Source organism: Acyrthosiphon pisum, chromosome A2, assembly GCF_005508785.2.
Source record: "Acyrthosiphon pisum isolate AL4f chromosome A2, pea_aphid_22Mar2018_4r6ur, whole genome shotgun sequence".
Classification (NCBI taxonomy): Eukaryota; Metazoa; Arthropoda; class Insecta; order Hemiptera; family Aphididae; genus Acyrthosiphon; species Acyrthosiphon pisum.
Window position 1 is genome coordinate 89,096,569 of NC_042495.1, and position 23,382 is coordinate 89,119,950.

A 23,382-nucleotide genomic window follows, 5' to 3' on the forward strand; every position below is an offset into this window, starting at 1 on the left:
TTCTCGATGGTTATCGGTAAATACTGAATATCAAAAAAAATTCGAGTGACTATTATTGTTATCATTACGTACGGAAACAATGAACGGGACTTATTCCAAGAAGACATCGCGTGACCGCCGCGACCAACGTCTGACTAGTATCTATGGGCTGGGTGGTGAGTTGGCATTGTTCTATGCGGGTTACTACTACTAACGATAATTTACGACTAATACAACGACAAGGCTAATTGCTAACTGTATAAGAAGTTGCCTATAAAATGTTCCTTAGAATTCAGTAGTATGGAGGACCCTTAAGCGAGCTCTAGGAAATATAAAAACTGGTGGAACAACTTGACCAGTTGCACTAACTGTCACCGTTCGGCTGAGACACATTGTCCAACTTGTTTTGTTCTTTTTTTAGCAACAACATTTGGTGGATCAAGTACTGTTGAAACGCCAGTTTCATCTACATTAAAAATACGGTCACTTCACACTGGAAATTTTCTTAATGCCTTTTCATAAAGATCGAAAAAAGTCATCACATTATTTTTGTTAAAAGAAGTTGCTCTGGCTAAACTTGTTTTTTCCGGTTTTCTGATTGACAAGCTAGGGTGACTTTTCATAAATCCTAACAACCAATCAATACCAGCTATACAATTTTCTGACCATGCTTTGGGCAACTTAATGTTTGATTTTAAAGAATAATCATAAACTAATTTTCGAATTTGTTTACAAGTTAGACCATAGTTAGTTTTTGAACATTTTATTATGTATTCAACAAGGAGGGATTCTTGAACTTGGGTAAAAACTTGGTGTATTTTACTCTGTATATTTTGAGCTAAATTTGGGTACTTCTTGAGGTATCCACTCACCTTCAGGCGTTTTTAACTTTTTTACTCTGATGTGTACTTAACACCATTGTCTTCTGTAGCTCTTTTGGTACATTTGCCATCTTGTATTTCTTTTATTACCTCTTCGATATTCCTCTCCTCCAATTCGACATTAACTTTCCTTTTCTTAATATAACTTCTTACCATTTTCTTAAAATGAAAATACAATTTATGAGATCAATAGGAACCTATGTTTAAAACCAATTCAAGTCTACCCCGCATTCAAATGTGCCCCAGTCTCCCCTAAATTATAATTGAAAGTGCTTAGTGCGACAATTATACTTCTGAAAGTGTCTTATCCACCAATCACCGACATTCGACGCCAAATATACTGCAATATTTAAGTACACCTATCACATGGAATGAGTAACCTACTTTATAATATGTATATTGTTACTTCAAGTCATTAGGAAGTGTCATCACTGGGTGGCTTCTTCCAACAACATATTTTTCAATGTCACTGTAATTTGGCCCATATTCTTATTATGCCTCAGGGTACAGATTGTATATTTTCTTATAAAAATAAAAATAAAATATTGTTACTTATACTATTTAATACTATATTATATTATAGTATTTGCTTACACCTTTAATTTAATAATCAATGCCATACATATATGGCTAGTACAGTAGTACACAGCGAGCATATAACTCACGTAACATTAACTGTTAATAGTTAATAAACAACGCACACATGGTGAACGCTTAACGCCCGCCGAAGTTTCCAAATACATATTTTTCTAGTCTATTGTGTTTACACTCGATCGCGATGTAGGTATTTAGCATTTTTTTCTACTTTTCTAATATGATACCTAAATATAATAAAACTACCCATAATATTGTTATTATTAGTATTTTCATTATTTTATTATGCATTTAGCACCATGTATATTATGGTATGCAGTATTATGAGTTAATGAACACGTGGGTGTTTTAACATTGGAAATTGTAAATTATAATATATCATTGGCGTTATTCAATATTAAACTTAAACATGAATATTAACTGAAATATTAATTTTTAAATATAAAATCAATTTTTCATAATAAACTGTAACACGTTATTGTTATGTGTATTTTTAGGAGTTCAATACATAATATATTAGATATATTTCTTATATATGTACAATGTACATATATAGTCATATAGATACTAATAGTTTTTTATCCTTTTCATAATTATATGTATAATAATAACAAGTAGGTACCTATGCTACTTAACACTTTTAAATAATAACAATATTTCAAACTTTAAAGAAGTTTTATTACAATCAATTAGGTATACATTTTAAATTTAATTACTTTGTAGTTTGTATATTATATTATAGTTTAGCATATATATTTAGATTTACTAAATGAGAAACATTCATTTCTGTTCAGATTGGTACCCAAAATTGTACAATTTTATTGAATTAATAGAGATGATGTGGCTTAACTGATAGTAAATTATGTATAAAATATATAGGTCTAAAGCTACTAGATACCATCGTAGAAAACGAGCGGCTCTTTCTATTTCAGAACTATTTTCATCGAGTAGTAAAAATTAAGAAGATAATGTATTGCCCTTAAATACAACAAATATTGTACCAGTACAATAAATTTGAAAAATACTTCATTACAAAATGAAAATAATGAATTACATGGTAACAATACAAATTCATCGGTGGATACCTCTTATGAATCTAGTATTTCTAGTGTAGATGCCTCTGATGATTGATGAAGACTCACCATTGCAGTCAAATGAAAGCCTCGAGGTTTCAATTGCAAGTTTGGCTATCCATCACAGTATTACTCACTATAATAATTATTAATTCATTTTATTCTTAAAAATTTCCAAAATTTTTAATTTGTACAATTGTATTAATTATTTTTATTTAGAACTATTTCAAAAAAATTATCTATATTTTTTAAATTTTTTAATCAACTTTTTTACATTTCATGGTTACAACACCATACAAAATGCCGTGTATACACGGTAGGAACACCGTAAAAAGATTCCGTGTATACACGGTTTTAGCACTGAACAATAATCAGTGTGTGCACGGTTATATATATCATCCTAATTAACAGTTATGAAACAGTAAGTTGCACGGTGTGTGAACCGACACTAGCACTCTTAGGGCACGGTGCAACCCATGTAAAAATTCGGTATTCATTTTGACTAAAAACACTATACACTGAACTGAAATTGAACCGACATTCGCACCGTGCCAACGCATCGCTTACATTCTACTTACATATTCACTGCACTTAAATTGCTACTCAGGTAATGCTACTTCTGATCAGAATCGTTTTTCTTATACAATGATAGAATATCATTGAATTCAAGTTTAATACAATCCATTATACAATGACCCACTTGTAACCTACTGTACAGCAGAGTGACAAACACTTACCTGCTTTTTTATTTTTATATATTATAACATCAAATTAATCTGTTGTAGTAAACCGACGTTTTTGCATAAAAACGGAAATCCAAATTACAGTCGTCTACATCAACAGCATAGCACCTAATCAGGCCCCTGATTCTGCCACCTTACTAGATTAGTGCTAAACACAGTACTATAGTCCGGGCAACGAAAACTGGCTGGTGACCCCCGTGGCCTGCCCGCCCATCCGCCATCCCGCTTGTCGTACCCGCCTAACCCGCCCGCCCGGAAATGGCCGCTAGAGTCACAACGTTCACCGGCCAGTTTTCGTTGCCCGGACTATAACACACACATCCTATGACGTTAATCACCCTCTCCCTAGTTACGGCATCAGAATATCTTATTATTCTTACTCCTATATATATAGCATGTTACACATGCCCCATAGAATACAAGAAAATAAAACTTAATATTATATATTTCTTGGAGTTTCACGAGAAAATACTGATTAAAAAATAATAATTGTGTGACTAAAAAAGTTTGGGAACCACTGCTCTATGCCAAGGCCACAGCACGCTCGCACGTTCGCACGCTGTATAACCATGTCTCGGGCAGCAGCACTTTCTCTTTAGGCACGCCTGACTTTTTCGAGAAGGATAGTTTAATATTATTGAATAATACTATTATATAATATTATATAATATTATATATTATGTACTTGAATAAATTGTTCTACTTGTACATACACCTTTTTTAATGTAGGGTATGTATTTTAATAATAATAATACTTACATTTTTATATTTTTTTGTTATTATTATTATCACGCGTCGAGTAAAGAGATAGAGAGAGATATTTAGTGAGCGCATGCGCAGACATTCGCAGGTATAGAGCTCTAGAGCTTAATGGATGCATGGTATTTGAAAGATTCGCTGTCCTTTGGCCTGAGTCCACGAGACCCACACGGCCACGCATAAACATATATAGATTCCTACAACATCGTATTTTTAGTCTTCCGCAACTCTAATCTCATATTGACAATATGTAAATAGGATCTATTTTATATTACACCAATATAAACGCGTTTAAAATGTATGTTTAATTTATATATATTTTTAAATAATTTGTCATATTTGTTTGGTCATGGCCGGAAACAGTTTCGCATTGTTACTTATGGGTATGGTTTCTACAGCCATCGAATTTACGTTCTTGGGTTTCGTAGTTTTCCCATTCAACGATGACAAAAGTTTTTTCCTCAACACTCGCTTGACCTTTACTGGCCTAGTAAACGTAATTGTATTTTAAATTAAACAAATTGAACGAATTTGTCAACGTGTTTACTCACTGTTTTTCAGCTGGATTAGTGAGCTTCGTTCCGTCCTCCTGGCGTGACGTTGTATCTCTCGACAATGTAACAATCATCGGAATTGCTTTTATTACACGTTTCGCTGGTTTTATCCTCTTCGTTCCAACTTTATTGACGGTGGTGGAATTTGGATTTCTCACCCCTGGAGACTTCTTGTTAGAGTGAGGCTTTTGAATTTTGTCTAACGGTTGTTTTGTGGACAGGTTTTTTTTTGTAGACGGTTTTTGCGCCGGTGATTTCGTGACCGATTGCGAGATCAATTTTTTAACAGCTTTTTTTGGGGCATTTAATGCTTTCTGTTGTATTTTGGGTTTCGCTTCCGTGTTCGCATTTATTGCGTGGTTGGTTCCAACGTTCACTGACAGTTTTCCAATACCATCCATTTGTTTTTCTGCGACCTTTCGGTAGATTTTTTTAACTACGTGTCTTTTTCCACTTTGAGTCTTTTTCATGTCACTTGAAATCAGTTTGACCTTCGATAATTCACTCATTGTTTGTTTTAGTATATGCTGGGTTTTAAAAATCGATTGAATAATTTTTCGTCTAAGACTGAGTATTTAAATTTTGTTTAATTTATTCAAAATATGTCACCATCGTTAGCAACAATGACTAGCCAGCTACACGTCTCAACAACGGTTTAATTTTCAAACAACGAATATTTTAAATAATAATTTCTACTAAAATGTACGGTAGGTACCTATTTATAATGATAACATGATTTTAATTAGAAAATAAGGCATATAATAAGTACATTTTACGTACAAAGTAATCCATTTAACATCTAACGTAAGATACTCAATATTTCAAAAAGTGTTAACAACTAACATTTTTGGAGTATCAAAAGTTCATAATATTTCAACATATTATTTAACCCCTTATTGTACCAACCGTCATTTCTGCAGGGAAAAAACACAATAGGTACATTTTTTATTTTTAAATAGCAACCTAATATGTAAAAGTATCAAAAACGTTTATAATTATATTTTTTTAAGAATTTTCATAGTAAAATTTTTAATTTTTTTAATCTATTGATTAAATATAGCTCTTCAAATTTATTTCTTATTAGGAGGTCCCTTATTATTTTATTTTTTATTTGTTAAGACTATACTCCGGCCCACAGTAGAACATTACTGGTCAGAGGCACTATTTCCCCCACTTTGCCGCATCGTTATAGGTTGAATATTTGTATTTGTTTATTAATATACGGAATAAAAATTCCTTATTTAGTACAGCACACAACAATAATACAGTAATTTAACATAATTAATATATAGGTACAAGGGGCGATGGCCCAAAAATACAGCAAAATTACAGGTACAATAAATATAAATTATAATAATTAGGACACAAATAAAATTACATACATAATATAACATAATAATATGTCTAAATTATATATGGACTAAATAATATGACTGAATAAAAGTATGCAATATAAAATATAAAATCTAATAGTTACATAATATACAATATACAAATACTAATAGTGCGGTTAATAATTAATAAATAAGTAAAAACTTAATAGGTATACAATAAACATCAGTATAAATAAACATACATAAATATTAATGTTATACCTACTTTTGAAATAACTTAATTTTTAATTTACTACAAAATTACACAATAAAAGTAATTTTTAAAGATCACCTCTAACTGTTATATATCTTTTTCACTTGATAAGTTTCTGAATTTAATAAATTTTTTAGTCTATAGCTTTTGGTGATATCCCAATACTTTTCTACTAAATGCCAGGGATCAGATGAGTTATTCAACCATTTAATAGGTTCTTCAACATCTTCTATATCTAAAGCAAAATGGAATATTCAAACATAAACACATAGCTGCAGAGCTATATAATATACTCAAAGTTATGATAAGATTATATAAAATTATGAAATTTAGGAAGTTTAATCAAATTTAGGTATTTATATTTTCTCTAAAAATTACTATGTTTATAAAGTCTTGGTTATTTTTACTTGATTATAATACAATTGCAAGAACGGTGGACCTAACTAATGATGAGAACTACTACTCTGATGTAGTTACGTATATAAGTAATACAAAATGGTTATATAATATACAAAAAAGTTTGGTTTGTTTGTTTTTAATTTATTATGCTAGGTCATATATATTCATGACTGTACCAAAATTAAAATAATAACAAGTAAATTTCTTTTCAATGAGTACAAAATACTTGTAAGAGAATGGTTACAGCGCAATTTTAAAAAAAGTAACTTCTAACTTAACTCGGTTATTATTTTTTTGGAAATTTGTTACCTAACTATTAGTTACTCAAATTAAATTATATTTCAAAATTAAGTTTAACCTAGTTTTGTTCTGTTTTTTTAAGGAAAATTTAACTGAAACTAGTAAAAAATATTGGCCAACTTGCTCAGCTTTGCATACACTTAGTAATTAGTATATCTATAAAAATTATAAGATTTATATTATACATATAAAACACATAAATAATATAATATTGTGAATAAATTACAAAGTTTAAAATTAAAAATTTGTTTAAATTAAAATTTTGTTTAAATTAAAATATGGGTTAATAACTTAAGAACAATGACGAATGACCTATTTAAATCATTAATATTATTTACCTGAATTGACTGATGTGTTTATGTTCAGAAAATTTGGTTCAATAGTTGTGGTCCCTCTTGAATGACATGAAATGACACCAGCTTTCCTAAATTCCCTTCGATGGTTATTGAATCAATCAAACAATTTTCCTTTTGCAGCTTTTTTTAATGTAGGTTCTAGTAGATAATATGTAACATAAACAACAAATTTGATTAAAAAACAAATAGGTATTACTTTAGTATTTAAAGTTAAAATTTAATTATGTCACAAAATAATTTACCATAGCTCATATATGGAATGAAGTAGGTGCTGACATGTTTTATAATTATAAATATTACATTAACTGAATAGTTGTAAATACATTTATTTTTTATGGAAGTTAACGAAGCAATCGATACATAGTCCAACGTTACATTTGACACACATTGTCCGTCCTTCTGATTTACAACCATCTATTGCACACCTCTTTATTTTCTTCTCTTGAGTATACGAAACTAAGTGGTCCATACGATCATATCTAATATCATCGGAAACACGACTGTCGGATGATGACAAAGATCTTGAAGGTCTTCCTGCACCTATACGAGCTACCCCATATCTTTGTAAATATGTTTGCACTAATTCACGGCAGAAATCCAACTGGGTAATTTGTTTAGAGTTGGCTTTTTTGTACAATGTCCAACTATTGTTCATTGGAATTTCCAATAGCCAAGTAAAAATTGGTCACCACCGTTTTTTACTTCTCACTCCAATTCTATAAGTGGCTATGTTTTGATCCATCTGATCAGTTCCACCCATATACTGGTTATATTGAGCAATACGTTTAGGGCGACTTACATTTATATGTTTTTTATGTTTTTGTGAATATCTTTTTACATTTGATATTTTTTCAGTGCCAACCATAGGTGTGAGCACGGGTGTTGCAGGGTATGCTATAGCAACACCTACAGGCTGCAAACACTCATAGTTTTTATTTTTTCTAACTAACAATAGTTAGTACTGTTAGTAGTTAAAATTTACAAGATAAGAAACATTACAAATTAAATGTATTAATATATTATTTTGAAATATTTTACAATAAGTTTATTCTTGTAGAGTGGCCACACTGATATGTTGTATTGTTGATAATAACATGACATGACGGACTATAATATGTATGAAACTGGTACCACATAATTCTGTGCTGGTACCTCCATAAAAATCCGCTTAATATTGGTCGTGATAATGATAAATTGATAATCTAATGTCATGTAAATAATAATTGTGGTAATTTATAAATTGTTACTATTTAAATTCATACAGAATGCATAAAAGAAACAACCAATCGACTTTGTTCGATTTTTTAAAAACAAAAAACAAGAATCAAGATTCTATTCTGGAAAGCGGTAAGTATATTTTTTATTATGTTTTTATTTATTTAGAAAAAAAACTCATGAGTAGGTATCATATTAGATATCTAATATCTATACTTATTCAATATTGTTTTATAATATACTCCATCAACGTAGGCCCTACTGCCTTAGTGCCAACTGCTTCAACTGCAATAGAGGTGGATTCATTACCAGTATGTCCCATCCAACCAGTTCAAATCACACCGACAGAAGTAGAATTTACTGGTATAAATAATTAAATTATTAACTTATAACAAATAGTGCGCTATAGCTAATATTTACATTATTTTAGATCTTCAAGATACTTCAAGTGATCAATTAGGTATGCATATCATCAATAATTTTTAATATTTTAACATTTGTCTGTTTGTGTTTTATGTAGGATATTGTGTACATTGTGTATTCGTGTTTATATGTTGTATATTGTATCTATATTCTATGTGGGTAAGTGAATATTGTTTTACGTTTGTTACGTTTTACGTATAGTTTTGGATATATTGGCTTTTCTTTTTATTGATGTAATTGCTGTGCTGTTTTAATTTTGTTTGTAGTACTACTAGTACATAGATTTGTAGATTTTAATGGTAAATTTTACAGTAACTATTTTTTTTACAATCTTTTATTTTTTAATTATAATAAGTTTTTGTCAAAATTATAAATGAACTTGAACAAAAACATTTCGCAGGTATACAAATGATATGTCACCCTAACGATCCTTCTCTGCTCCTTCCGAAAAACCGTCATGAGCTTAAAGCAAGAATTTTGCAGGGTCCTTACCAACCAATCTTGAGTTTATATCCAAAAACAAAAATAGGAAATCAGTATCGTAGTTTTCAAGTTCAGTATTTTCAGAAGTACAAATGGATAGAGTTTAGTGTGAAACAAAATTCTGCATATTGATTTTAAATCTAATAACTTAAATAATGGTCAACTTGAACAATCTTTTTCAACTAAAGGTTTTGAGAACTGGGCTAATGCAACAAAACTCCTTAACAAACATCAATTATCAAATGCTCACATTACTAGTGCATCTTCGTTATCTTATTATATCTCTGGAAAACCTATTGACGAGGTTTTGGACAATGCTAAAAAAGAAAATTTGAAACAGTGTGAAGCCAATCGTATACAAAATCGTACATATTTGGTACGAATTATTGATTTAATAATGTTACTTGGTAAATGTGGTCAAGCATTTAGAGGCCACAATGAGAAAGAAGGCAGTAACAACAGAGGTTTATTTCTGGAACTACCTAGTTTCTTTGTTGAAAAAGTATGATAGTGTTATGTCTAACCATTTGGAAAAAGGTCCCAGAAATGCTTCATACACCAGTAATAGAACACAAAATGATATAATACAGTCAATATATAATGTAATGCTTCGAAAGATTTCATCTATGCACAAAAATAAATATGTTTCGATTATTGCTGATGAAACCAGTGACTGTGGTCATCACGAGCAGATGTCTATAGTAGTTCGGTTTTTTGATACAAGTTTGAATAAACCAGTTGAATATTTCATGGGCTTGCAACGTCTTTTAAAAGTTGATTCACAGTCTATTTTTGAAGTTTTAAATAATTTTGTAGAAAATATTGGTGTATCTTGGGAAAACGTTATTTCTGTATGTTTTGATGGAGCTGCTAACATGTCTAGTTGTCATAACGGTGTTCAAATGAAGTGTAAAGAAAAAAATGAAAATATATTTTATGTACATTGCTATGCACATTGCCTGAACTTAGTCTTAGTAGACTCAATCGAAAGAAAAAATGTAGTATTATTCGATATTTTTGGTACAGTACAACTAATTTATTCTTTCTTAGAAGGGTCTTGTATGAGGCATGCTGTATTAGAAAAATTTGCAACCAAAATTAATATAAAACTATGCTCACTTAAATCCTTGTCGACAACTAGATGGGCATGCAGATATGAAGCTGTATCAGCTGCCAAGTCCAATTATTCTGCTTTAATACTTGCTCTCGAAGAAATATATAAAGAGACAACTGTATCAGAAGCTAGAGCTAAAGCTCGTGGTATTGTAATGCACATGAAATCATTTGATTAAATTTTTTTATTTAATATGATGCACTCAATTTTTATGATAATTGTGAATTAAATAGTAGCCTTCAGTCAAAAATTATTAATCTTTTAACAGCTGTAGGTATCCTTAATGGCACCACTAAAAGTAAACATTCAAAAGTTCAGATCTAAAGATACATTATTTATTATTAAATAATATATATTAAGAAACTGTTTAACTTTGCTCACAACATTATATAATAATTCCTGAAGTGAGAAAACAAAAAATATCATGTTTTTTTATGATGTTCTAAATTCTAAATAAAGATAAATTTTTATTATGTAGCATTAGATGACATGATAAATGGACTAAATAATCGATTTTCTCAGGAAACATTAGGTTAGCGTTATTTCAGCATTAAGTAATACTCTTCGACCGATTCCTACAGATAAAATTATACAATTACTACAAGAAAAACTCAAAATAAATTCTGATTTCTAAAATCTTTCTAATTTCTAATAAGTAGCTAATATCCTTTTGGTCCAAAAATTTTACTTTTAATCATTTACCCACTTAGGCCCATACAGAGGGAAAAACATTTATCCTATAATAACATTTGTAGGCCTTGATCATAAATTATAAACACTGAACTTCTATACAAATTTCTAAAAGAAATTATTATTTATATGTAGTTTATGATGTCTAGGGGGCATGGCCACTATGGCCTCTCCCTAAACGCTGCACCTGGTACTCAGTAGTGTTAAACAATAAAAGCATTCAAATGTTTTCTATATTAGAAGAAAAATTAGGATGGCAACCAGACAAACTTAAATTAATTACTCCTAACTTCTGTATTCCAGCAACACTTTCAAGAGGGTTAACCGTTTCAAAGTAATATTGATCAGTAATTTGATCAAACTATGTAAGCTTATCTTTCCTCATTTGGCTTTAGATAAAATTATAATTTCCGTTTAATATATTTTCTGAATCTTTCAAAGAGGTATAATAAACATTTATTTTGTAGCTCAATTTCTCTAGCTTTTTCTATAGATTTTAATATAGTTTATTTCTAGAAATTATTTAATAATAACATCTCCTCCTTAGAGTGAACCATTATTTCTATAATAAACTACAACAGTTTTTACAATAGTGGTTTAATTAATGTACCTAAGCTTTAAAAGCTTATAACATTTTATGATCGGTATTTGAATTACTAAAAATATACACAGTGTGTGTTAAACTAACATTTATAGAATAACCAGTTTTCATCGTACCTCAGTTACCTCAGTTTCAAAGGAGAAGTAAATCATTTAAAAATATTGTCTTAACTCTTATTATTAATAATACTAGGACATTTTTTTTAGTAACCCAGACTTATTTTACCATTTTGACAATAGTTCTACCACTTTGTCATACACAAATGTTTTATAATTCTCAGTTTCAATGTTGATAAACTTATTTAACACATCATCATTAATTGAAATATTAATAATAGATGTATCAGGCATATGGAAATCATTGCTGTTAGATAATATTCAAAAATGTAATATATGGTGTTTAACCTTTTGGCTTTATTTTCTTTCTGGCTATAATACAGACCTGACAAATTAAATAACTTTAGTTCTAATCAAAATAGTTTTTTTTTATTTATACTATATTGAATCTTGTGCTGAGAGTACAATATTACATTTTTTATTTTTATTTTTTTAATACTAAAAATAAAGCTTTAATTTTTTTTTTTGAAAACTTCAAAATAGACAAATTTTAAATTTGGATTTAGAAAACTTTTAATTCTAAAAAAGTGTATCTTAGTCTCAAGTAAATTATTTTTATGGTTTTTAAAATGACAAAAGTTTTTAATGACATTCATTAAGTAATAACTTTTTAAAAAAATACTTAGATTTTAACAAGTTATAATTCTCATAAATTCTATTTAAAAATTTATAATTTTTGAATTTAAATTGTTTTTTTTACAACTGGATCAACTTTACTACTTGACTGCTATGTGACTACAGGCGGTTATCTGTAATTTTCATATTGTATACCTTTACAGCTCCCATTGTTGATAATTACTACCACGCCACATGACGGCCGGCAATACTATGTCAAATTTATATTTTAAACTATAGTTTTTCAGAGGTTGGAAAAAAATATGTTTTCAATTACATTTTATTATTATCTGTTGATTATAGAAAAATGTAATTAAAAATAAAATTGTTTGATCCAGATTTAAATAGGTAATGTACTAATGTGTAAAACAAACAATATGAGTTACAAATTATAGTTTAATATACTGATTATTTAATATATAACTGGGATCTAAGCTAAGTTAAGATCATTATATGATACATTATATGTATGCTTTCATATAGGTAACTAAATGCTAATTTGTTATAGCTTAAAAGCTAGGTTTCTTAAAAACTTTTCATCGGTTTACTTATTCATTTTTTCTGATTATAGCCTAATAAAGTTATTAATATAAATTAAAAACATATTCATTTTTTATTTTTGGTTAATAATATAAGTAGGTAATACAAATGTTAAATACTATAGTAATACACTTATACCTAGTAATTATCTAAAGATTTATTGTGTATAGTTGTAATACATAAACATAATGCGGCTATATATATTATAGCAAAATAGGTACTACATAATTAATAAATATACATACTAATATATTGAATATATTATGTGAATAATAATGATATTATACATTTGTGATAAACTTATTTAAATTAACTGTCCCCTATGTGCCCTATGTCCCTACAGTTATGTGCTGTATTTAATTTATAAATTGATGTCATATATACATTGGAAAATCCAATAAAAAATTATCTATTATTCCACCATATAGGATAGTTGTAATTTAAATAGTTTAATAATACCTATAGGTACTAACAAGTAATAACCAACAACCATATGTTACAATGGTAGGTACTATACACTATACCTATACGGTCATCTGTGAATCGTTGTAGTATATAATGGCACTCACTTGAGGATAAGTCTTATGAATTAAGCCTTTGACTCGTTCGTACCCTTTCATGTTCACGTCGTCTAGGAGTGGACTAACTGTGTCATCATAGTGACGGAACGGCGAGTTACGGTAGTGAAGTTTTAAAAGTACAGTAGCGTGTGCAGTAAACTTTGACTTACTGAAGGTACTACCTTGTGAGGACATCATCTTCATTTGAATCACTGCAGATCCTGTACAAGCGGTGAGCTTTAAAGAGAAAACATACAAATTATTGATAAGAAACACATCACCACTGAATGTCCGATTCGAGCATTTAAAGGCACCATAGAAGATATACACTTGGTGAAGAAGTAAGAAGGTGTGGAACGGATACAAAACCTAGATTTAGAGCTGTAACATGAACCCTATATTGACCGTATGGCGTATACCGAGAAAAGGATATAAGTAATTGAAGAACTTTTGCTCTATTTTATATAAATAATGTATTTGTATTTATTTAAGTGTTTGTTTATATTTTTGAGTTTTATCACTGATGACCATTTTGAAATTTTATACATGTTATATATTTTGATATTTTAAGTGTTTCTGGTGCTGCTCACGAAATAAATAATTGATAAATAAAAAAGCAGTGTATACCGTATAATTAAATACATCAACCAATAATTAGGATGTTTTTGAACTTTTGAAGGACTTGACGATTTCAAACAATCACACTTGAACAACATAGGTACGTAAATACTAAATATTAATACCTATCTCCTAATTGTACTTCTTGTATATTATTTAATATTTATCATGACAAAATAAATTATTTCTATTTAGTCATAATATTTATAATCGTACGCTTACCAAATAGACGACCTGGCCGACTGATTCTTGTCACGCACTAAACACCGAATAGGACTTCGGTCCCCGGAGACTCGTACAATGCGAATATGCGCGATCTGAACTGGATGATGGATTTTGTATTTTAGTTAGCCGCCACAGAGGTTGTACACTTGTATATTATCACAGAACGATATTATTATACTATTTATTATAGAGATGGTAAACTGTGATTTATTTTAAGTAGCAGTAGCAATTGTTACTGCTATTGAAAAAGTAGCAGTGAAAATAGCAGTGACTGCTACTTCTCGTATTACGCTTTTAATATTTAATTTTAACAATATAATAGCAGTTGCTACTTCTATGAATTATGATATTATAATGATTAATGACATAATATATTTAAATATTATATTATATTCTTTACTCTATGTAATATATAGTTTATACCATACAATATTCTTATATTTTTAATGCATTGCATCGCATACCTATCACAATTCACATTCTTACTTCTTAATAAGTACCTATCTAATACAATTAATTGGATAAATACGATTCATTTTTTTTTAAATTAAAAATATTATATTATTTTGTGTAAGTCAGTTCCTTATGTTCTCAGCAGGTTTTCGCATTTTCATATAGAATACAGATCCCCAGTTTCTACTTGCTTTTTTAATTCAATGGTACCTGGTATCAGACAGCTTTCTGTAGTCTGGGATCATTTAAAAAAAAATGCCGATAAAAATGTTGTTTGCCAGATTTGCAATAAATATTTTAAGTATTATGAGAATACATCAAACTTAAAAGGTACCTAATGGCTAATGGCTATATGTATATACATTTTAAGATATTATATTATTACCTATCTTATTAAGTATTGTACCTATACTTAATTTGATCTATATTTAATAGGTCATTTGAAACGAAAACATCCGGCATTTGTAAATGAGGAAGATCCCAGGACCCCGAATTACAATGAAAAACCAGATATTTAAAATATAAATAATAAATACATTTTTTTTAAAATCTTGTTCTTTTTATTACTTTATGAATTTTAACAATTATATAATTGTAAAAACATATGTAATTATAAAAATTAAAAGATTTATAATATTGAAGAACTGATTATACCTTTGTTGTTGTACACATTATTAAATTTATTTTATAAAATGTCAAATAGATAGGTTATAAGTATATAACACAATAGTCACTACACTTTTTGCACTATTATACAAACAATATTCATACAAGTAGTTGCATGTCTTTACAGGCTCTAAATAGTAAATACTGTGCAACAATATAGGTTTTATATTGGTGTCTGATGTCTGTACCGCCTTTAATCTGTAAACTGTGTAGTGTGGTCTTTGTCTTTATTCAAAGTAAAATTGTCTACATTCTTATAGTTTATATACCCACCAGTAATTATTATTACATTAAAGTATTCTTTTAATTAAAAAAAATGAGTCAAGATAAAAGAACCAGTAATATTTGGCAACATTTTACTAAAATTGACTCAAATTTTGCCACTTGTGACTTATGTAGGAAAAAATTATCATATAAAACAAGTGTAACAAACTTGAAAAAGCATTTACATAATTCTCATTTATTATATTCATTTACTACAAAGGTATGCATCATATAAATTAAATTATATTTTAGTTTGACTTAAATGATTTACCTTAATTAATCTTATATTCTTAAATTAGTCTTGAAAGTTCTTTTATAAAAAAAAACATTTTTTTATTAAGTATAATAATATCATTTGTATTTTTTATAGCACATTAAATAATTATGATAGGCATAATACCTACCAATAGTAAAAAAAAATTGTTTAGAAGTAAAAATTTAGGAATCATAAATATGTTTTTGGGGAACACCAAGAAATTAGAAATAATTTTCCTTATAGAGGAGTAAATATATAAAAATATAAATATTTAAGTCAAACTAACAGTAATAAACACATATAGTCACATTTAATATTATATAAATGTTTTTTTATATGATCACATTAAATAGGAAATTAGCGATAATGATAGTACTGTTGATGACCCTATGTCTATGGTTTCGACATCTGGTGTAAATAATGGCACAGAATTGGACAATCAAAGAAACATTCCAATCGAACCTGAAGCACAAGATAGGAACAGTATTGTTAGTATTCCAAACCCTTTAAAAAGAAAACAATTAGCGATTACAAACTACATACCAAAAAAAATGTCAGTTGATACACAAAAAAAATTGGACCATTCTTTTTTAAAATTGTTTACAAAAGATTTGCAACCATTTAGCGTAGTTGATGATCCAGGTTTTAAAGAATTTGTACATTTACTTAATCCTAATTATAAAATCCCTAACCGCCATTCTATATCAAAAGTTTTAATCCCAGCAGAATATGAAACATGTGTGAATGCGATGAAAGTTTTAATTAATGAAGAATTGGAAACTGGTTGTATTACAACTGACTGCTGGACTTCTAGAAATACAGAAGGGTTTATGGCTATCACTATACATTTTATTGATCTAAATTTTGAACTTAGGTCAGTTTTGTTAAGTTGTCATCCTTATAGTGAAAGTCATACAAGTGAAAATCTTAGTAACGAAATAAAGAATGTTTTACAAACATGGGGCGTGGATAAAAAAATTGTATTTGCTGTGTCAGACAATGCATATAATATAAAAAATGCATGATACATTTTATTACTAGATTGTATTGTTTCAACATTGTAAGCTTGTAGCTAATTATACTGCGTTTCGGCATCAGACAAGAAAATAACCTACAGCGCGGGCTGCGGGACACATGGTCCTGCACTCTGCAGTTCTGCCATTCTGCGCACGTCGACGGCAAAAGCTGTCTGGTGCACGCGCTCTTATTATTCCAACCATATAACATGCTAACCATGCTGACTTAAGCATAGGCGCAAATAGACAAATTATTTTGGGGGGACTAAAGCCCCTCCTATAATATTTTCTAAAAATTATATATGCTCTGTACTAATTACTTACTTTTGAACTGGGGGGACTTGGCAGAAATGTGGGGGGACTAAGTCCCACCAAGCCTCCACCTATTTGCGCCAATGGACTTAAGCGTGTTACCCAACGATACCGCATAGTTGAATATTATTCAATACTTCAATGCTAGGACTAAGATAGAAGAAGTATATAAGAAGACTTTTATCTTAGTTACTTCGGGAAATCAACAGTTATAGTATCCCAATTGTTTTCAAAAACGTCATGAAAAATAAACAAAAAAGATGGACAAGTGGGTGTTACTCTGCTGTACAGTAGGTTACTAGTGGGTCACTGAAATGGATGGTGTTAAATGTGAATTCAATAATATACCTAATATCATTGTACAAGAATAACGATTCTGAGCGAAAACGGCCCGACAGCCTATATGATGATATTACTTATTATACGTATATTTGATGATATTGCTGTGAATAAAGCACGATTAAAGATATAATAATGGTTGCCCGACGGGCTTTGCTACAAGCCATGATAGAAATAACTAGGTATGACAGCAACTTCACCGCGCGCATGTTGCTAACGTCATCTGCCAAGGATTATTATCACTCATTTTTGTCGACATTTAAATCAACTGATAATTAAACTGTTGAACATTTTTTATTTTAAAATTTAAATTATTGACTTTGAAGTTATATTAAAATTTAGCATTGTTATGTAATAATAATTAATGTTATTATTATATAATTCATGTATTTGCCTTATAATCATAGTTCATAATACTCATGGAGTATTTAGTACCTATATATTATAATTATTTAATTAATTAATTATTCAGATTGTAGTGTATGGTAAGATCTAAACTGTGGTGAAGTCAATGGCGAATAAAAAGCTATAAGTTTACATTTAACATTTTAGTGTTCTAACTATTTAGTATTAATTATTATTGGTAATTAACAACAATCAATAACAAAAAAAGTCACGAGGTAAATTTCTTTATTTTGCTTCTTTTTGTTGTAACTACTTTATTTGACAATTCGTTATTTAGATTATTCAATCTGATAAACGTTTTTGTTCTCACCAAGCAGTGTAACTCTTCATATGGAATATTTATTTTTTTTTTATTCTATTTGCAAGTTCATCAGCAACAATTTTCATTACACCTACAGAAAAGATTTTTGTGAAGTGCATTAGTTATTTTTTTACAATTATAATAATTCAAATAATACCTGGTGATTTATTTAAACTGTTACAGGTATGAAAATCTTTAAATATGATCTCTAAGATTGTTGCCGCTCCAATTAATTTTGTTGAAGGTTTTATTAAATATCCTTTATTAATATATTCTGTCCATGATGAATTTAGGTTCATATCAGGATTGCCTAATCAAGATTCCCCAAGATCATGGTATTTGTAAATGCATTTTCGAGCTACAGATCCCGTTACATACTCTAGACAGTCGTCAAACTGTGGATTATCTTTGGCAAGTAACTAAAAAGTAAGAAGATAATATATTATTAATGTTTATTTAAACTCAACAATAGTTATTTGTTGTCAAACAAAGATTATAACCTCATTTTCAAAATCTTTTAATAACATCATATTGCGTTCGGGTTCTTCAATTTTAGACATACTACCATAGTATTCTACTATAGTTATTTCTATCATGCTACAAGCAATATCACATGCCCGACATGGCAATTGAAATTACTTTCAGAATCAGCTGTTGAACTAACTTTGTGCGCTCTCTATAATAATAATATGCGATAATATTATTATATTAATATAGTACAATAGTACATAAATATTCCACTGCTGTCAAAAGTGCTGCAGAATTGTTATTATCATGAGAGTAATATTAAAAACAACTATTCGATGCTCGATGCTCGATGCTCGAAATTATAATTTCCAAATTTTACCACTGTGCAATTGAGCTTTGCTCTGTAAACGTTTTTTAAGGTTATGGAATTATAGTACTCTATAATATATTAATATATATATACCAAAATATTAAATAATCTTCGACCATAACAACTAAATAATATATTATAAGCTAACTAAAAAAAATAGTTTATATGGTCGAAGTATGATTAAAGATACTATATAATATAGCCGTGGGTCGATAAAAATAACATAATGTACTCCATAAAAATAAACCCTAGTAACATATAAATAAGTTCTTAACCTCAAAATACGTCTAACCGTCAGCCGCGCTTTTGCGGCAACTTATGAAACCTTGTTGCCTCATAAAGGAAATATTGTAATAGGCGGGCGGGAGGGTAGGACGTTGTTGGACCTTATCTTCTAAGACCGTAATTGTGGTAATTGTGATAATAACAACAACAATAACTATTAACTCTTTTGATTGACTGATTACTAGTTCGTATTTACCATTTTCTGTCTTAGGTACAACTTACGTCGTGCACCGCAGAGTTGTCTCTAGATTGATATTCGTGACGAATACTCGAATTGTTTTATCTGTCGAGTACGTTGTACTTGGAATATTGCAGTTAGGTGCGTGGTAGGTTTTTTTTATCGACGAGTGAATTTCGTGGTGACCGTCCAATCTTACCTCGATCTAACGATGAACAGCAGCGACAGCGATGATCTGACCGAAGAATTTTTAACAGACGACCATCAAAATTTCTTATCCCAAGGTTAGTAGGCCAAATAAAAAGTATTTACCTACACGCCACAATATTATAATCAGATATTGCTTAGGTTACCAGCTGTGGAAAGATTTATTACTTGTATCTCTGAGTCTTATGAGGTTTAATTGGTATGGAGACAATAATATTATAAATATTAATATATAATGCGTACTTGTATGATTCATTTATAAGTTAGTTAATCCAAGCAAATTTGCAATGAAATTATTTAAACATTAAATGTTTACAAGTACCTATAAAATTACAGGTTAATTTTATTACTGACTGCCTATATTAATACAAGCTGTATGATAACAGGTAATCCTCACAACGCTATACAGACGACTCCAAATATTTTCAGAATTAAAATTCTTCTATTAAAGCCTAACATTTCAGAATCAATGCCGAGATGTATATAAAAAATATATTTTAGATTCCTATCAACATTTCAGTATAATATAAATACTGTCTGACGAATTATTTTAAATTAGTATACCAATCAATCAGCATAATATTAAAAACCGAACTAAACAATATCATTTATGATAAAATGTTAGTAATTATAGCATATCTAGCAGTAATTCAATTTTAATACAAAATCCCACTTGTTAGATTATCAAGACTATAATTTCTATAAGCCAGTCTTTGGATGAAATCATTAACATACCTGTACCTTTATAATTTTAATTTTTACCCAAAACATTTATGTATCATAATATTACACAAATTCATTTGTATTTGGGCAAAAAGCAATTTTTAATATGCTAAAATATATATTCATCCTGTGAATACTCAATACACCCAAGTTACATAAATGTTAATAATATATTTGATTGTATGTTAAATAACATCTTATGTCTGTTATTCCCAGTTAGTATATATTTCCACTTGGCTGTTTCAGATTTTACAATTTAATAATTAAATTTTTTTAGGACAAGATACGCAAGATGGCGTGGAAATGGTAACTTTGGACAATACAGATGACTCATCAAATCAAGGAGAAGTTTATGAACTTAAATTTGGCAAACCACTTCGAGAACAAGACAGATTCCTTCCTATTGCTAATATTGCAAAAATTATGAAAAAATCTATACCAGACGGTGGAAAGGTTTGTTTATAAATTAACAATATTATATTGCATATTAATAAGTAACAATATTAATTACTATAGATAGCAAAAGATGCTCGAGAATGTGTACAAGAATGTGTTTCGGAATTTATAAGTTTCATAACCAGTGAAGCTAGTGATAGATGTTTCCAAGAAAAACGTAAGACTATTAATGGAGAAGATATTCTCTATGCAATGTCTAATTTAGGTTTTGACAACTATGTAGAACCCTTGAAACTTTATTTGCAAAAATATAGAGAGGTAATGTCATATTTTCTCCCTATCTTAAAAATAATTTAATATGTTGATACATAATATTGAAATGTTTAAAGGCTACAAAAGGAGACAAATCAATTGGAATTGAAGAACTGTCGGACGATGTGTTTTGTAAGTTTTTTGTCTCGTTAAATTTACCCTGACTTAATTATGTGCTTTACAATATTAATATTATTAATTTATTATTTTGTTTATGTATGTATAGCCAACGATACAAGTTATACAAAAATATTTGGGCAAAACAGTCAAAGTGAATCCGTCATTTACTATCAAGATCCAATTCAACAATTCCACATAGTATAGTTTAATTTTTTTTTCTTATTATTATTACTCTGTCATTAGACTGTAACCATAATTATTGCAAATAAGGTATTGCACTAATTGTAGATTTTATATAAGATATATTCAGTTAAGTATATTTTATATACTATATGTTGTACTATAAAAATATTGATCTAAACTTAGATTTTTTTTTTTTGTATTTCTGATTGGAAAATTCAATACCACATTACTTAAGCAAATTCATTATAGGTACTATAAGATTCTCTAAATATATAATATAATATGTGCATTCAGCATTGTACATAGATTTTGAAGTACAACTGTTTATTTGAGTGACCATCAATGGACATTATCATAATACGAACATAAATAATTATTATATTTGTATTTCTTGTTGTTCAGTTGTTGCCAATTTCCATTTTATTTGTGTCTACTTAAATATTTTTTATCTGTAAATACAACTGTTCATTTATTAATATAATATATTTTCTTAAGACCGTAACAAATGCTACCTAGACTTTAAAATCTATCACAGTCAAATTTCATTATTATTATTAACATTTATTATTCATTTATCTAGAAATTTTGTGTGAAATAATTTTTAACTTCATCGAGATTAAAATTGAATAAAAATACTAATAATTAATAGCTATTTATTACAATCATTCAACTTAATCTAAATTTATAAAACTATATTAAAATAATTGTTTTATTACAATATACTAAAAACGGTAATTAATCATATAATTTTAAAATGTGTGTAAGGTAAAAAAATAACTTTTTTATGTTAAAAGTATTTGATTATACATTTGAAAGTACAGATTTTATCGAATATTTGAGTAAACATATGATGAAATATATTGAGGCACTTAGCCGCAGAACAGATCAGTGGCATCATTTGGGGCGGGGCAACTGGGGCATTTGCCCCAGTCTAGTATTTACATCAACCTTAAATTGGCACATTTACCACACGCCCCCCCCCCCCACCCGTTAACCACTATGGCACTATGCTATGAGAATCTGAGTAAAAAAATTTTGAGTCGGAAAAGCTGTGAAAAACTGCCCTAGTCTAATGAAAACTGAAATGACGTCACTGGAACAGATTATACCGAAATCCATTATTTTAAGAGCAAGCCTATATACTATTGTACATATTCTCAAGATTTTTCTATTTTTAATAACTATTGAAATTAAATAATATTAAATAGATAAATATACCATTTAATATAATGTTTTTGTTTTTTCTTATTTCAGTTTTTAGTGGTTAGGCTACAATGGCTATGGAATTAATAACAATACACTGTTATTACTTATTTCTTAGAGTTGGTCCAACTATATTATCCATAGTGGGCAAAATTACCTAATCCACTATTGTCTAGTTAAGGCCTATAGTCTATACGACTTATACGACCTAAACCTGGTGACTGGTTCTTCTTATTATTATTTTAATGTCAATGGCAAAAAATAAATAAATTCTGAACACAGTTCTTTTAAATTTGAACCAATTTGGCTTTGAAATATTACCTATATTATTTTAAAATATTAATTAAATAAATTATTAAAAAATAGAATGTTTTGTTGGTAAAGCTGTTTTATGTATAAAAAAAATAGATATTAATATTCATTAATATTCACTCATACATAAATAATAATAATAAGATGTCAATATAAATTAAATTTTTGTGTAATTGTACAATATTTTT

The 23,382-nt window shown here is 28.8% G+C and overlaps 3 protein-coding genes across 4 annotated transcripts in view; 1 reads left to right on the plus strand and 2 right to left on the minus strand.

The window, feature by feature from the left end:
• Window positions 1-14,669, minus strand: part of LOC100569935 (protein mono-ADP-ribosyltransferase PARP12-like) — a 19,144-nt gene extending 4,475 nt beyond the window's left edge. Inside the window, exons 1-2 of one of the 2 annotated variants that reach the window (XM_003241535.4) lie at window positions 14,423-14,669; window positions 13,592-13,819 (exon numbers count right to left, since the gene is read on the minus strand). In XM_003241535.4, the coding sequence (XP_003241583.1) occupies window positions 13,592-13,786 (195 nt within the window). In that variant the 5' untranslated portion in view covers window positions 13,787-13,819; window positions 14,423-14,669. Of the gene's footprint in view, window positions 1-13,591; window positions 14,040-14,422 lie in introns of those variants that run through there. The other variant, XM_029490706.1, reaches the window with a different exon arrangement.
• LOC100570034 lies at window positions 4,329-5,193 on the minus strand. The gene is made up of 2 exons (XM_003241536.4): window positions 4,581-5,193; window positions 4,329-4,516 (listed from the first exon to the last, which is right to left on the minus strand). Exons 1-2 carry the CDS (start codon window positions 5,090-5,092, stop codon window positions 4,363-4,365), a joined length of 666 nt encoding a protein of 221 aa, XP_003241584.1. The 5' UTR covers window positions 5,093-5,193; the 3' UTR covers window positions 4,329-4,362.
• A 4,965-nt stretch (window positions 14,670-19,634) lies between the features above and the next one.
• LOC100162400 (nuclear transcription factor Y subunit B-4) lies at window positions 19,635-22,181 on the plus strand. Its single transcript, XM_001952521.4, has 5 exons — window positions 19,635-20,022; window positions 20,946-21,121; window positions 21,185-21,382; window positions 21,454-21,508; window positions 21,603-22,181. The coding sequence occupies exons 1-5, from the start codon at window positions 19,950-19,952 to the stop codon at window positions 21,698-21,700; spliced, it is 600 nt and encodes a 199-aa protein (XP_001952556.1). The 5' UTR covers window positions 19,635-19,949; the 3' UTR covers window positions 21,701-22,181.
• The last annotated feature ends 1,201 nt before the right edge of the window (window positions 22,182-23,382 follow it).